At 31.6% G+C, this 16,459-nt stretch overlaps 2 protein-coding genes across 2 annotated transcripts; one reads left to right on the top strand and one right to left on the bottom strand.

The window, feature by feature from the left end:
* The first annotated feature begins 10,727 nt into the window (after positions 1–10,727).
* On the top strand, positions 10,728–11,585 carry MED22 (Mediator complex subunit 22). Its single transcript, XM_076396064.1, has 3 exons — positions 10,728–11,054; positions 11,119–11,332; positions 11,386–11,585. The coding sequence occupies exons 1-3, from the start codon at positions 10,955–10,957 to the stop codon at positions 11,489–11,491; spliced, it is 420 nt and encodes a 139-aa protein (XP_076252179.1). The 5' UTR covers positions 10,728–10,954; the 3' UTR covers positions 11,492–11,585.
* A 460-nt stretch (positions 11,586–12,045) lies between these two features.
* LOC143191197 (uncharacterized) lies at positions 12,046–15,395 on the bottom strand. The gene is made up of 4 exons (XM_076396063.1): positions 15,068–15,395; positions 14,504–14,600; positions 13,923–14,129; positions 12,046–13,691 (listed from the first exon to the last, which is right to left on the bottom strand). The coding sequence occupies exons 1-4, from the start codon at positions 15,129–15,131 to the stop codon at positions 13,595–13,597; spliced, it is 465 nt and encodes a 154-aa protein (XP_076252178.1). The 5' UTR covers positions 15,132–15,395; the 3' UTR covers positions 12,046–13,594.
* Between the last annotated feature and the right edge of the window lie 1,064 nt (positions 15,396–16,459).

Genomic DNA, 16,459 nt, shown 5'->3' with positions numbered 1-16,459 from the left:
ATTTTTATATTTTTATTGAATTTTATTTTATAAGCAAAATTAAATTGCTTTTTATTTAAATTTCATTTGTTAATGAAATGTGACGTCAAATATATTACCAGCCACATATGCGTGATATGACTTTATTAAATACCCAATCAAATGTCTTCATAGCAAAATGCTTTAAAGTGAAGAATCAAATAAAATAGAATGGCCGATTATAACCACATTTGTATATTGGACATAGAGAAACTTTTCTCTTGAGAATCCTATTGAGATTTCTCTCTATTGATCTATGGCGTACTTACCGTTAAAAACGTCTAATATTGTCTGACAAGACTTGGTGTTACCATGATTAAAAATATATAAGGTTATCCCTCGTATTAATTAAAATTTATTTTACCTGTAAAATGTATTAATGAAATTTGCTTTTTTAACAGGTTTCCTCTTGTCATGCATTGCTGTGTAAATACTATACCGTTTTAAAATAAGCAAATAGTGTAAATTTGCTTTCCCGTGAAAACCTTTTACATGTTAGCTTTGCCGCCTGTGCCGCAACAGTAGTCTTCCTAATGCAAAACAAATATTCCCGTCTATGTTTCGGGTGTTGGTTTTAAAACGTATTCGGCACAAATACGAAACAACAAATAACAGCCCTCGTTCAGCACAACCGCTGCTAGCGCTACAATAACAGATAATCGAACGAAAACCACCGAAAAAGGAAATGAATACAAATAATACGGCTGTATACAATACTGATTTTCGATATTTCCCGTTTTGATACAATCTTAAAACGTTTGGACGCCTGAAAACTCCAACCCCGAATCTCTTTCAGTCCAACGCTAAGTTGGTAAAACTCTAAAAATCGTAATCTAAATCTCAATCACCAATCATGAAAAATAACAATGAAAACGCAATATTACTTTTTTGGATTTGAAATATTAACTTATTTTGTGTTAATGTTGCTTCTATTACAGATCTATAAAAAACGGACACAGGATGAAATAATCAAAAGCAATATTGATTAGATAAAATGGTAAAAACAAAGGGGGTGTATAAATATAATCATATATTACTTAATACATTACAGCAGAACGATCTTACATACATAAGATAGAAGGAAAAATTGGAGATAAAGTAAAAACGAGGGTGGTCCGATAAGTTTTTTCTGTTCTGGCCTAAAACCAGACGGTGGAATACATGACGCAAAGCTAGTCGCGGAAACTTGCCCTGTAGTGACAACTTAGACCGGGTTATGTGAGACTGTCTCTGGGTTTACCAATACACTAAACCGAAACCGCGTCACAGTTGACCCCTGTGGGTCACTACTCGTACTGCATTAAATTTGGAGATATGGTACTCGCCAACCGGACAGCCGGTATTGGGTACGACAACCCGGCGAAAAAACAGATAGTGAAACTAACTATAGATTTGCCAACTTGACGTAACATACGACTGGATGCTGTCGCATGGGAGCAAAAGTTATGACTGCAGCGACAGATGAGGTCATTTCAGCCTGAAAAAGGGGAGGTTAGCGATAACGTGGTGCTAAGCCCCCAGAATGTCCACCACCAGCTCGCAAATAAGCACGTTTTCATAAGAACTTGAGCTGAGCTGTTGCTTATGGAATGATTGAGATATGAAGTACTTGATTTCTAGAATATCAGTTTTCCCGTGAATTTGATTATTTCGAACAAACCATGAAGCGTTTAAGATTCTCCTAAGGAGCTTACATAGAAAAAATTGAAGCCGTTTCCACTGGTTGAGTGTAACAAACTTAAAGTAGACATTAGATCGGTAAAGTAGTATGGACCGAATTAATATCTTGCAAAATAAGCATTTTGTGCACATGAGAAGTATGGTATAAGGGCGGATCAGAGAAGATAGTAGGTTTGCTTTCCCTGAACCTTTCTAGATTTGGGAATGCCAACCGAACCGTCGGTCGAAGTGGAGTACGTATGGAATACATATACCATGGAATTGCTGAGGTGTCAATTTTAAGTTGCGAGACGCGCAGTGCTTAACATTTGTTATGGAAAATGATGGCCTGGGTTTTCAGGGATCCGATAAGAACTTAGCCGACAAGAGAAAAATGTAAAGTTTCATCATAGTCTCCTTTTAGTTCGATACACTTGACCTAACGATGTTTCAACTTCTTTAACCCCTTAAAGACGTGCGTGTGTATAGTATTCATTTAAATAGTTGATTTCGCTGTGCGATTTTTATTCCAAAAGCAAGAATCGAATCATCGACCGATATTACTCTTTTTCCATTTTCCTAAAATCCGCAGACACGCAGACAAATATTTCACCCATGGCCAAAGCACAAGTACACGATACGGCTGAAATATCAACAGTAGCAGTCTTCATCAATATACTTGACAACACTAATTTTCTTTAGTGATAGTGGTGCCATCGGCCGGTGAGGCTAATTACTTATCGGATCGACCTCGTAAATTAGGAAAATAAAAAATAAGTAAGATATTGTAAGATTATTTCTTTAAAGAAATTACTTGTGTACTTAAATGTGAATACTTCATCTAACGAGTTGGGTATATTATAGTTGACCTGCGTGTTAAAAGATTCTCACATATAAGTAAATTATGTGATGTTATATGTGCGGAATGAAAGCAGTTAAAGAGGATCTTCAAGAGGTTTTGGCCAAAGTCCCTTTTGGTATATTTTTTAAATGACTTATCAATGAGAAAATGGAAACAAATACTTCTATAGGTTACAAGGGCGAGTCACAGATCATTGCTTATAATTGTTTCTAACTACTGTAGAGAGATGTAAACATGTAAAAAAAGGAAGAGGTTCTTTGTTCGGCTGTAAATATTTTCAATGCATGGTCGCCGATTTCTCCGCCAATTGTGAAATTTTTTTCAAAATTCTTTTTTTTTCGAAAGAATCCACTTCCGAGATGGTCCTGATACCTATATCATATGGTCGTATCATATGGATATGGTCAAAACCTGATATTTCAAAGGCACGTACAAAGCTTTTACGTATTTTTTTGTCTAAAATAATCAGACATTTGTGTATAATGTTATTGTTGAACTAATGTGACGGAAGACTGGAAGTCATTCAGTACAAAAGCCGATCAGTTTGCTTTTTAAGCACTAACCATATCAGATGATAAGAGATGATAAGAGAGAAGTATTGCAGACAATTGCTTCCATGGTGCGTTTGACCCACATGCGGAGGTCATTCAGTTGTCAGATCATACTCAGTTCAGACATTAATACATTGTAGATCAAAGTAATTTAATTACTTAAATAAATTACCTGTTAAACATTTTCGCTAGACCCCTCTAAAATAGTTAATAATTAGTATTAAAACGTATTACTTATCAGTTTGAAGCAACACAAAAAATTATAATGGTTACAGTATTAAAACCAGATTTTTTTTACTTTTAATATAAATGTTAATCTGAGAATTTAATTAGAAATTCAGGAAAAAAATTGTATAGCTGATCGTTTTCGCCATAGGGCGTTTTCACATCTGCCGGCACCGACACGACACCGATATCGCTGGACGCGTAATGACATGTAAACAAATGGAACCCTTTGACACTCGCCGATATGTCGCTGGCGTGTCGTTACCGGCAACAGCATGTCGGCGGGAAGCAATCGCTCCACTCGTGTCCACGCCGACATTTTTATTGTGTACAGAGATATTTTTAAGGCTAAAAGAGGAAAATGCCCAACTTTCAATATGATATTGTAACACTAATTGAATTAGTAGAATCAAAGTCTTCTATATGGGACAATACTAATAAAAATGACAAAAACAAAATACAGTGCCGCGTCGGTGCCGCGTCGTTGCCGCGTCGTTGCCGCGTCGTTGCCGCGTCGTTGCCGCGTCGGAGCCGCGTCTGTGTCGCGTCGGTGTCGCGTCGGTGCCGTTTCGGTACCGCGTAGTAATATTCGAATAATTCCTAAGAAGTAGTTTCAATAAATCTGTTTAGTATTATAAATATTACTACATATTTACAAATCATCTTTTAAAAATATTTATTATTTAGGTATAAAAAATTGAAACTTATCAAACAAAAAAGGTAGAACATTTCTTACTTAAGAATTATAAATACTTATTTGCAATTCCACAGTATAAAAATGATTAATATTTTAAATATCACTTAGATGATCGCGTGAATGCCAACATTTCTAAAATATTAAACAGTTCATTACTGATATTGATATAGGTTTACAGGATAAATTGGTTTGTTTTTGATAATAATTTAGAAACTTTGCCGACAAATATTTTTATGTTGTTCAAAAGAACGCAACCTTTAAGTATTTATGATATCCATCTTATGTGGCTATATGCTTTCAATCGGTTTTTCTAACCAGAATCGATGTATTATCTAAAGGACATCACTAAAAGCGCAGACTATTTTAGAAATGTTTAGGAAAAAGATTTTTATGCTAGAATTCCATCTGAAACTCATCCTACAGTCTTTTAATGCCCTCAGTGAATTGTAAGCCATAGCAATTCTATATTATGTAATACTGAAGATTCGAACTATCGATCTAAATATCCATTTGTTTTTTTGATAATTGGTGCACATATGCTCTTTTATCAGATTCAGATTAAAATCGCCTCCAGATCAATGTTATACAGCAGGAATATCCATCTCACGGTGGCAAAGGTCCAAATATATCAATATTGAGTAAATTGAATTAATTAATGCCTACCTGGCATTAAAAAAAATACGATTTCGAATTTAGGTCGTCAGTTTAACTTATTCTTTTCCTAATTCGTTAAATATATCATATTTTACCGCGAATTGGTAAACGTACTCAAAAAGCTCCTATCGATATTATACAAGAATGTTTGTTTTTTATGTTTTTCGTGCATTCTCGAATATGCCTGTGGTCAGTTTTCATTATGAAATTTTTCGCTCGAGAATTAAAAAATAATATTCTTAAATGATCTTTGAATATAGACACTGAATAGAATTCTATTCCATTCTTCGAACTGCTAGAGTACTGCACCTATATAAATATTGCAGGCGTTAGTACATAGTGTAAGCGGAATCTTGAAACGCCAGCACTACTGTGACTGCTAGACCTTCATTGCAATTGTCGAACATTGTTTTTGCTTCTGTATATCACTTAATTATTCTTTTGTCGTTATTCTTTCAAGTATTCGATTAAAGAGTATTTAACGTAACATATTCAAATACTCGAATATCAAATATTGATTGTGGTATGTTGATTTGAAAGCAATACCAGATGATACCAGATAATAAAGATAATATCAGATGACCAAGTGAACTTCATGTCTGTTTTACAAAATTTCTGTGACAATAACTTCGTCGCACTTCGTCGATTACCGGTGAATCGAATTTCCTTGCTTATTCAACGGCAGGTATTTTGCCAAGTCTGATGACGATAATATGGGTGTCAGATAGTATCCGATCCAATAATATTTCGAACGTTTTGCCTAAATCTTTATTCTGATAAAGAAACTTTTGTAGTTCTTGAACAATAATTCGCTTCACTGTTGAATTGTCTATCAATGCATATGTGTCTAAACATATGCATTTGATTTGAGTTTTTGAGCAGTGCATAGAAATAAACACTGTTCATATAAAGTATCAAAAAAAATACTATCAAAATAACCATAATTAAAAAAATTAAAAAGAATTAATACATTCATTAATACATATCCGACGAGCTTCCTTTTCAAGTTTTCATATTGATTACAAAGTCCATAAATATGTTTGGTTTGGTTGCCAACAAAGTCATTTTCTATATAATTTTGTATGGATATTCATGTAGGTACAGTTTACCAATACTTTCAGCAGTTTCAAATTAAATCTGTTGTTAATAATATTAACAGGTGAATTTAAAATTCCCCAGCCTATCATAGTAAAACATAATTTCTTAGTAATTTTTTTTTATTCAACATAATTCCCTTCAAGGGTTATACACTGATTATAGAGACATAGCTCCAATTTTTTGATACCATTATTGTAGTACGATTTGTCCTTTGCTTCAAAATAGGCCTCAGTTTTGGGGATCATCGACGAAAATGTTTTCCCAGCGAGTGTTCTTTTGAGATCTGAAAAATCTCTCTCTGATCTGAGGAAATAGTCGCTGGGGGCAGATGTGGAGAGTACAGTGGATGAGGAAGCAATTCGAAGACCAATTCATGGATTTTTGCCATGGTTTTCATTGACTTGTAACACGGTATATTGTCTTGTAGAAGCAGCACTTTCTTTTTTTCAAATGCGGCCTTTTTAGGCGATTTCGTCCTTCAAACGATCCAATAACGCTATGTAATAGTCGCTGTTGATAGTCCTTCCTTTTTCAAGGTAGTCAATAACTTCGGAGTGACATGATTTAGCCATGTTTCATCCATTGTCACATATCGTCGCAAATACTCGGATTTATTAAGCTTGATCATCTTCAAACACTGCTCCGAATCATCAACTTGTCGTTGTTTTTGGTCAAAAGTGAGCTCGTGCGGCACCCACTTTGCACAGAGACTTGTCGACCGACTGACCGACCCGACGAACATTCCTACAATTGGTGACCCCGATATGATCAAAGTGCCTAACAGGTAAATCAGTTCAACATAAGCCACTCGACAGGTGCTTGACACGTGCATGGAAGGATAGCACGAGGAACGGAACCCATCAACATTACATGGTCGACGACATCCCACGAGACTAGCCTGATGGACGAAAACCACAGAAGCCCATCATGTATACCATCAACACATGAACACCCTCGCATCACGAGACGGGACACGTAACATACTTATAGGTACCCTCAAACAAAGCTAAACGCCCCAAGACGAACGACGTCCTGCTACAACTCCGATGGCAGCTGATCCCGTAAAACTCCCCGCTCAGGTTGGGATCCCCATCTCATCAGCAGTCCCCGTGCGTTTGTTTGCGTGATTGCGGGTGAACTACGGAACTACGGAACTTGCACCACAGAGAGGTACGTTCCACGGCAGTTCCACTAGGAGGGGAGTTATGTGGCGACCGCCACGACTCTTTAGGCCACCACGAATTCATCAACAAGTACAAAGGTTGGAAACGCCGGTGGATTGGTACCATGCAGTTCCAGGCTATAAAAAAACCATCACGACCACGTCTTGCTCTCTTTTCATTTCTCCATCCCCTTGTAAAAGTACCACTTCCACAGCGCTCCCATACTACCTCTACCTAACCTAAATTCCTTCCAAAAATAGTAATGAGTGTTCTGACAAATAATTGCAGGGTCAGCCACACATTTCGACCGACTGACCGACCGGACGAACATTCCTACAGATTTAATTCTAGTAGCGCCATCTATGTGTCAGGCCGAGGACTTTTCAATTGGCCAATTATTGGAATAGAGCGGATATCCTTTAATTGATACTGTTTTTTAACCAACTTCAAAAAAGAAAGAGGTTCTATGTTCGGCTGTTCTATGTTAATGTATGTTCGCCGATTTCTCCGTCAATTAGGGACCGATTTTCAAAATTCTTTTTTGATTCGAAAGAGTGGACTTTCGATGTGATCCCATTGAAACAAAGTCAGGATTTAGATTGGGGAGAAGGGAGGAAATCGAGGGAAACCCTCAAATTTCAAGGACATGTAACAGAGCTTCACATATATTTTTATCTAAAACAAGCAGATATTTATGTATAATGTTATTGCTGAACTGATGTAACGGAAAATTGGATCTGAACTACAGTGAGAAAACCATTTAGCTTATTAATTCTCTTCTATTAATTATATAATGCTATTCTAGATCTCTATATTATATTTTGAATTGTGTTTCATGAGTAAGTTGTTATTCACATTTTTCTTATCAACCACTACCAGTTCTGATCTCTTGTGGCACGTTCAACGATCTTTTATCCTTATATATTTTATAATATTTATAATATTTTATTAATACAGACTCTGATGCCTATTAATAAAGAACTATAGAACCTTACAAATAATAAGATTTAATAAGAGGTTTTAAGATATTATTATTATTAGATTTATTAGATTTATCAACTCGAATCGAAGATATATTTTAGTTGATTTGTGCTGAATTCGTTAAGCCCATTTTGTCTCTGTCTGCTGCGTTTTATTAAGGTTTTGTTGAAGATTTCTTCAAATTATACTGCCGGTAACGAAGTAAATGGAAAACAATTCAATAATGTTGTATGACTGATGAATGAGTATCCACTAGATGAATTTTAATATAATACCTTCAGATTATTTTGAAATCAAAGATGTGAAATAAATATGTCCAATAGAGAGCGATTGAGTTTTCGACTCAATCGTTATTATGTACGATGTGTATAGGAGCCAGACAAGCAACTTTTTTTCATCAGTTTTAAAAATTGCGAGAGTTACCACTACAAAACAAATTATTCTAAATATAAATTATGACATATCAAGAACAAAATTACAACCTCTTAAGATCTCTTCTTTCAAAAATCAATTCAACGGCCTCTATAACCCTTTAAAAATCCTTTTGCAATTTTCATGGGATATCTCAGATATAAAATCTGAAGGATCGTAAAGTATATGGCATTGAAATTGATTTTGCCAAATCGGTTTTGTGATATCCCTTCGAGATATGAACTTCTAAGAGGATACAGAGCAGGCAAACATATTCTGATTATAATTTGATAATTTTATTTTCGTACTTCTAGTTAGAATAAAAATATAACGTATTAAAAACACATTACTTTCATAAAGAACTGAACGTCACGTCTTTCATCCCTCAGTTCCCAATATATATGACCCAAATGACTGTATATAACCTGTGATGTAGTCATAAAGCATTAAAGGAGATGGGATTATCCCTTGAGAGAAATGTAACACGAAGAAAGGACAATTTATTTCCACTTAGCTGTCTAAGATACAGTCCCGTTGTTAATACCCTTGATACTTTGAGCAGTCAGGCCTGCTTATAATTAACGTTGTTTAAAATAACCATTACCATAGGAGATTAACTCTCAATCTCACCAAAACTAAACTATAATGAAATCATAAATATGTAATAAAGTTATTCGATTAAGAATATACCAAAAATATTTATTATATATTCACTCTGTTTGGGCAAGTTAGATTATTTGGTCATGATAGCTTCCAAAAAAATAAAAACATGTTCAATTATTGGCATTAATCATAGAGTGAATATAGAGGTTTAACTTAAATAGGCAAAATCCAGGAAATGTTTTGCGAGGTCCATTCAACGGCGGCTCTGAGACCACTTTTTTGATTGGTTCATTTGAATTTGCCTACGGAGGCATTTGATTGGTTCATTTCTATAATGCCATTGTTTGTTTCAGTTTGTTTACGACGACATTTTTGTGTGTCTAATATAAAATACCATTAGCATTCTTGTGTCTTAAATATAATCACTATTATTCTATTTTAATGTATCTTCATTCTCAAAAGTGTTGTGTATCCAGTGTTTGTGCGGAAATAAAAACCGGACGTAGTTTTCCTTGGAAGAAACACCCCAAGTTAGCAAGATTAAGGATTTGTGTGACTTAGCATTGCTTTTACCTGGTATGTATATAATTATATATATATATATATATATATATATATATATATAAAGCATTTGTGTTCATATATATTATTATTTACAACAATGTAACAGAAGAAATTATGAACATATTACCCACACTCTAAATCCAAAATGTGTCCAAATGAGGCAATGGTAAAATTACATTGAAGGTAAATGTAATTATACTACATGGAAAGTGTTTGTTACCCTTTAAAAAGTTGTTTGTAAAGTGTCAATTTAATTGTCAATTAAAATAAAAAGTGAATTTAAAACAATTAAAAATTAAAATTTATTTTGAAGGGGTTCATTTACTTAAAACAAATGTATATTTTTTCAATTTCAAACAAATATAATTTTTTCAACAAGGTGAGCTTGATTTTATAAACAAGAGATTATCATGCTTGTTTTATTATACTGTTAATAGATGCCTAAGCTGTCTTTTACTCATCGATTTTACCATAATAAGAGCACAGCAGTAATTTTGAAATATATCATGTTTTAATTTTTTGTTGCTGTTCTTGAAAGTATTACTATTTGGTATGTTTTCTCCATTCTGAGGTATATCATACGATTTAACTGTTTTAATTATCCATTCCATAATTTTCGTAAAAATAATAATAACTTGCCGCAATACATTTTTGTGTTGAACAAGTAGGTAAAATATTAACAGACTTTCAGCTGTGCTGCTTTGCTTTCAATATGAGCGAACAATAAGATAGAAATTTTAATACATCTTATTTGAATTGATAGCACTAAAATATATAAAAAAAGGGAAAGAGCTATAGACAATTTTGATTATATTTGCTATGAGATATGTTGTGTTTTCAATTAGATTGCAGGCAATTTTTATATCCACATTTGATTATTTTTTATTTATAAACATTATATATACATTATTTTCACATTTTGGTTTTATTCACAATTTAATTGGCCAGTAGAAGGTGACGTTAAGGGGTAGTCACGTGATAAGTATAAAATCGTCTACCAATGAAATGCTTCCCTTATAAAATATTTTCATTACCTGTAATGCTAATTTAAACTAACCGGTGAAATTCAGCGAAATGACGTTCTCAGCGCCTTTCTGCTGAGACCACGCAAAACAATTCTGAAACAATTTGTATTAACACTCTATATATTACTCTATGGCATTAATCTAAATAGGATGACAATCCTTGTGTTTGAAGTATGAAGGTAGTGCCACCTAGGATGTCAACTGGAGACTAACTATACATTTAACCTCATATGGACATTTAATAGCACCTCCATAATTTACATTTATTCATCCTTACATTAATAAGATAAATATTTTATTTCAACGACTAATACAAAAATGAATGATTATATTTCACCATCACGAAAACTGTAATTTATATAATTTCAGATAACCAGCAATACAGAAGGAACCTAACCTTATTTATCTACTTTGTATTCATTTACATTATTAAAAACAAAACAATGACTAGTAGGGCTCTTCCACAAAGTAAAGAAGCACTGTTAAAATCGTATAGAACTAGATTAAAGGATGATGTGAAAAGCATGTTAGAAAACTTTGAAGGTAAACTATTTGAAAAATATATGTTTATTTTTGAACAACACTTATTATTTATCATCAATTTTAGAAATAATAAAACTAGCTAAAGGGGAACATGATACCCAACTATCTAGACTGACACAATGTGAACAAGACACTTACGAGATGCACGTCAGATCAGCAAATATTGTTCGAGCAGGGGAATCATTAATGAAACTAGTTTCTGATATTAAACAGTACTTAATACTGAATGATTTTCCATCAGTTAATGAAGCTATTACTCAGAATTCAAAACTTTTTAGGTAAGTTCTAGGTAGCTTTCTGCTTTTTTAATCTTTTAAAAATATTGTTGTAGAACAAAACAAGCCGAATGTGATCAGAAGCTCATGTCTCTACGTGATGACATGGCTGCAGATTTATATGACTTAGAAGAAGAATATTATAGTAGTATCAATAAATAAGGCTAATATAAGGATTTTGTTTAATAAATTTAATATAATGTATACTGTGTTCATACATTAAAGTTAATTAATATATAACTTAATATGCTGATAATGGTTTATACTTAAAATAGTGGTAATAATTTAACTCATGTGTAAACTACTACTTTATCAAAAATGATCAAATATTTCAAAACAATAAAACAATTGGTTTAGTATAATTTAATCATATAGTAATCAGTGTAAATTCAATCACTTAGAACATATCATATCTTGAATAAATATATATCATAAAAACATGAATAATTGAATAAATAATGAAGATCTCATAATTTAAATTAAAAAAATTAGAATCTTGTTTGTATCTATTAAATTTTACATCTTTTAAATATCAGACCTCAAAGATAAAATTATTGCAGGAAATATATTTACTTTTGAATTAATACTATTGCTAATTATTAATTGGCCAATGAACTAATATATAACTCCCTAGAATTGTGTATTATATATAATTTTTCTTACTGGATTCTGGTATAGTTGATCTGAATATTTGACTATACACCAAAATTAAAAAGTGTACGGTGTAATCTGTTTCTTTATTAATTAAACTTGAAAATTGTAACATTATTCAGTTATCATTACAACGTATATCAGTTAAAATCAAATGAATACTGCTTTTGAATGTGATTCCATTTTAATTTAAAAATAGCTATTAAGTAGTGACAACTATGGTTAGTGATTTACTTGATTCATTTGAACAACTTAGTGATAATTCAAGATTTTTAGAAATTGATTTTTTATTAAAATGTAATACATCAAGTATAAGAAAAACTTTAATTAGCTTGACTATAAGTCATCAGTTGCGTTTTTTTGTGAGTAAGCATCAAATCAACCAATTTATAGATTTCTTAATTTAATTATAGAAATGTTTTTTCCAGATAAATATGATATGATATATTATTCATATATTGCTTTTATTATAATTTATGAAATGATTTTATTATTGTTGGTTAATGATGGACAAGAAGGTTTTATTTTACACTTTTTGCATCTATATTTTTCGTAATACAACAGTTTATTGTGGTTTTCATTTAGCAATATTGAGCCCCACATTAGATTATAGTCTCATTCGGCATCATATCCGTTATCCAATGTGTTAAAGACAGTTAAAAAATATTCGGCCTACTTATTATGTTTAGGTGGATAATAATAGCAGACATTGTTACTGACTCACGAAATTCCTCGATCGTTGTATGTATATTTCTTAATGTTTGATGTCTATATGAAATTATAGCTGTACCTCCATGTGCTTTAACTATCTGAATGCTTTGTATAACAATAATTTATATTTAGGAATTCATAAATAGAGAGGTCATCTTGCGAAATGTGATTCGGAAAATATAATTGTTAAAATTTTATGCAGCTATAATTTTTTTAGTTCCCTGGCATATTATTGGAGGCCATTATTACGTTAGTCAGCAATTTTATAATATAAACATTATCCAATTAAAGTAACTGTCTGGAGAGGGTAGTGAGTAAATATCATTTCTTCCAGTTTAATAGTGCTGGTATCGTTTGTGGTATTAATTCGGTTGGTTGACTGATTTACTGATGTTGCCTGGATATTCAAGTACAGGTATTGTTTGAACACCTAGGAATTTACTAAAGGCAAATCACCATGGCCACAGTGCCATCAAGTCAAATATAGAAGCTTGTTCCCATTTATCATTAATCTAGTTAATTAGAGGTGCCAATTCCATTTTTATCCAATTAAAAAGTTAATGCATACACTTCGAGAGTACTCTATAAATCCTTTTATGGAACAGTGAGATAGACATCTATGTAGCTTCAATATTGTACCTGAACTCAACTCAACTTAGGTAAGTAACATATGGTGATTTTTATATATATTTTATTGAAATTAACTGAATGTTACCCTCAATGTTACAACCGTAGAGTTTGATGTTAACGGTATAGCCATTTAATCTATAGTTATAAGATTATATGAACAAATCATGTCATTAACTTATCAGTCATCAAGGGGTAAATCAATAAAATAATTTGCAAGTATAACAAGTGGAATTAAACAAATAGTTTTTAGTTTTTGGAAACAAAATAATTTAGTTAGTAGGTAGAAGACATTTTATTCAATCTGGCTCGCCATCGTGTCATCGAAGATCTAATACTTTGAAATGGCTTCAACGACGCTCCTTCAGGGTACCTGAAACATTAATCAGCACTTTTATAGTTTAAGAATCTTCATTTTTCTAACCCATAGAAGAATTTTCAATAAAATTAATATAGAAAAACATCCCATACTGATATTAAAATTTTTTTCAAACAATTTAAAATTTGTATTTAGATTGACGTAAATTGTAAATTGATCAATTTTTAGATTCTAATGGAACTAAAATTATATTCTGGGATATTAACAATGGTAATCAATACATACATGAGTGCCACTTGCTCATAAATCTCCTTTAATGTGGCATTGTTTCCAAGTGACGATTTTAGCTTAGATAAAAACTCTGCTGATATAACTTCTTCATCGTTCGGAGGATGATTATGTTTGCTAACGCAAATTATCTGTGATGTTCGGCAATTTTGGATGGCCCTTCCTCGGCATTTTAACTTACTGGCATATCGACACCGCAGATATCTAAAATCATTTCAATTATTTCTATAATTAAAAAATTGAACATTTATACAGTAGAATTAAAACTTTAAATACAAGTTCAGATACAAACTATAATAAAATATTGTAAATATTTGTATTCAATAAATAAAAATCTTAATAAACTAGTTTGATGAAATAACTGATGCATTTTGTTTTATACGTCACTTAAAGAACATAGAACAAACAAGAATCCGTATATAACTCTAAAATGCCAATAGTGTTTCAACTTTTAAGTAATATTTTGGAGAAAAACTATAAAAAGTTTATTCATATCTAACAGCATTTACATTAATTACTATCTATTAGGGGTACTCACAAAAAAGGGAATTACAATTTATTTTCTAGAATAGTCCTACCTTTTTGGTGGATCTCCACTGAAGTAACTGGTAATATATGCATACCCATTAACACAAATTTTGCCCAAAATCACCTTTGGTTTTTTCTTATTTAAACCTAAAATTATTTATATATGTATTATTTTAATTTTAACTATTAATATAGATTTATTAAATTATTATTAAATACATTATCTACTAAACACTATTTTCCTTCTTAACAAAGCCTATTCTAAAAAAATTAATTGAGCATGCGTCAAGTAAATTGATAATTGGTTCACACTAACTTGATTTAATTATGTGAATAGTTTAAAAAATAAGGAACAAATAAGTAAACTTATATTGACAAATCTTGTTTATTTCTCTACAAATATGAGTTTATGTATATATAAGTAATAAAATAGGGAGAAACATTCCTTAATAGTATTTTATTTATATAACATAAATTCAGATAGACTTTTTATATATAGCATATTTATATTATATACATATTCATAAGACAATATGATGTCAAATGACAATGCAACAAATTTGAAATAAATATAGCTATAAAACACTATATATATTATATCAGTAAAATCTTACATTGGCTTGAAGCTGTTGTAAATCTTGACAAGTTTTCATGGTGTTCAATTGTTTTTAACAGCATGAAATACTTATCCCATCAACATATCACCCAATACTTTGAAAACAGAGAGTACCTAAAAAAATTATTTACCTACCAATATCAAGAATAATTTTTTTATATTTTTTTTATATAAATATCACTTTAATGGCAACAACACGTTAAAAAGTACACAGCAATAAATTATTAATAATTGTATACTTTGCAACCCACATAACACCAAAACAACAACAAACATCCAGATCGTTGTAATCTGTATTTTTAATACAGTTGTTTTCAATAATATTGCTTGCGGCTCCCATCGGACATCTAGTAGACAAACCTGAAAAACTAGTTTTTTCGAGCATATGCTGCAGTTTTCTTCTTAATCAATTTAAAATACTTTTTGTATATATGTAATAGATGGAACTCGATGAAAAAAGAATATTTTATATGTAATAGTTAGACATTTAAAAAGATAAATAAAACTATAAGGTTGTACCTGTAGATTAATAAATTCAGTTAATAAGGTAAATCAGTAGTCAATATATGGCGCCAAAACCTCGTTTATATTTTTTAAAATTAAATTATAAAGGATCTTGGTAAATCTATAAGGTAATACTTATAGATAGTGAAGAAATACCTTTGGTATTAATTTTTCAGATTGTTTATAGTTTTATAATTTTTTTAAAAGCCACATGAAATATAAATTAAACCCAAAAATATACTGATGAAATAGATTTACCATTTTTATTATTTTCCTACTTTTAATGAGACTGAATTCTAATTTAATTACTTTTATGTCCATTTTATTTTATTTTTCTTATATTTCATTTTATATCACCATTTTACTGTTTTAGCTATCCAACTTATTTGAGCCTGTATGTAAGTGCAAGCAAGTGACCAATTTAGAAACCATCCCAGAACATATTCGGTCTTACCTAGTCTGCTTGCTGCGCTAACTAGCATGATTTTCCTTGCCAGATTTTATGCCCTATCCTATGGGCGATCACAATTAGAAACCCATTATATTTTTGATATGGATCAATTTAAAAAATTGTTACCAACAATTTTTTCATATTTGTTGTATATAGTTATCAGTTTAATGACTACCTGCATTTTTTTCGACTTTATTTATTAGCCGGGATTCGGAACGGGACGAAATTAAAAACACCACTTATGGCTTTAGAACAAAAGAAAAACTTTATTTACATGGCTGACCTTTTATACATTTTTGAACAGCCCCTACACAAGACGACACTAAAAGTCGACACGGCTAAAATTTCATTTGTTCACACCGAACATGCGCATTTCCGAAATTATTTAAAATCTGTCGGAGGACGAACAATTGACAGAATTATGCTCTATTATTA

The sequence above is a fragment of the Rhynchophorus ferrugineus genome, unplaced genomic scaffold, assembly GCF_030347505.1.
Source record: "Rhynchophorus ferrugineus isolate W39M unplaced genomic scaffold, kcgeb_rfMv2 rfM2, whole genome shotgun sequence".
Taxonomy (NCBI): domain Eukaryota; kingdom Metazoa; phylum Arthropoda; class Insecta; order Coleoptera; family Curculionidae; genus Rhynchophorus; species Rhynchophorus ferrugineus.
Note: the sequence above shows the minus strand (reverse complement) of the source record. Positions and strands in the feature narration are given on the sequence as shown.

What these genes read in the sequence shown, in the direction of transcription:
- MED22 (XM_076396064.1), top strand. Translation starts at nt 10,955, where the DNA reads ATGACTAGTAGGGCTCTTCCACAAAGTAAAGAAGCACTGTTAAAATCG. An exon ending in CATGTTAGAAAACTTTGAAG is followed by an intron (nt 11,055 to 11,118) that starts GTAAACTATTTG and finishes CATCAATTTTAG; the next exon opens with AAATAATAAAACTAGCTAAA. An exon ending in CAGAATTCAAAACTTTTTAG is followed by an intron (nt 11,333 to 11,385) that starts GTAAGTTCTAGG and finishes ATATTGTTGTAG; the next exon opens with AACAAAACAAGCCGAATGTG.
- LOC143191197 (XM_076396063.1), bottom strand. Translation starts at nt 15,131, where the DNA reads ATGCTGTTAAAAACAATTGAACACCATGAAAACTTGTCAAGATTTACA. An exon ending in TACAACAGCTTCAAGCCAAT is followed by an intron (nt 14,601 to 15,067) that starts GTAAGATTTTAC and finishes AAATAATTTTAG; the next exon opens with GTTTAAATAAGAAAAAACCA. An exon ending in TATGAGCAAGTGGCACTCAT is followed by an intron (nt 13,692 to 13,922) that starts GTATGTATTGAT and finishes TTAATGTTTCAG; the next exon opens with GTACCCTGAAGGAGCGTCGT.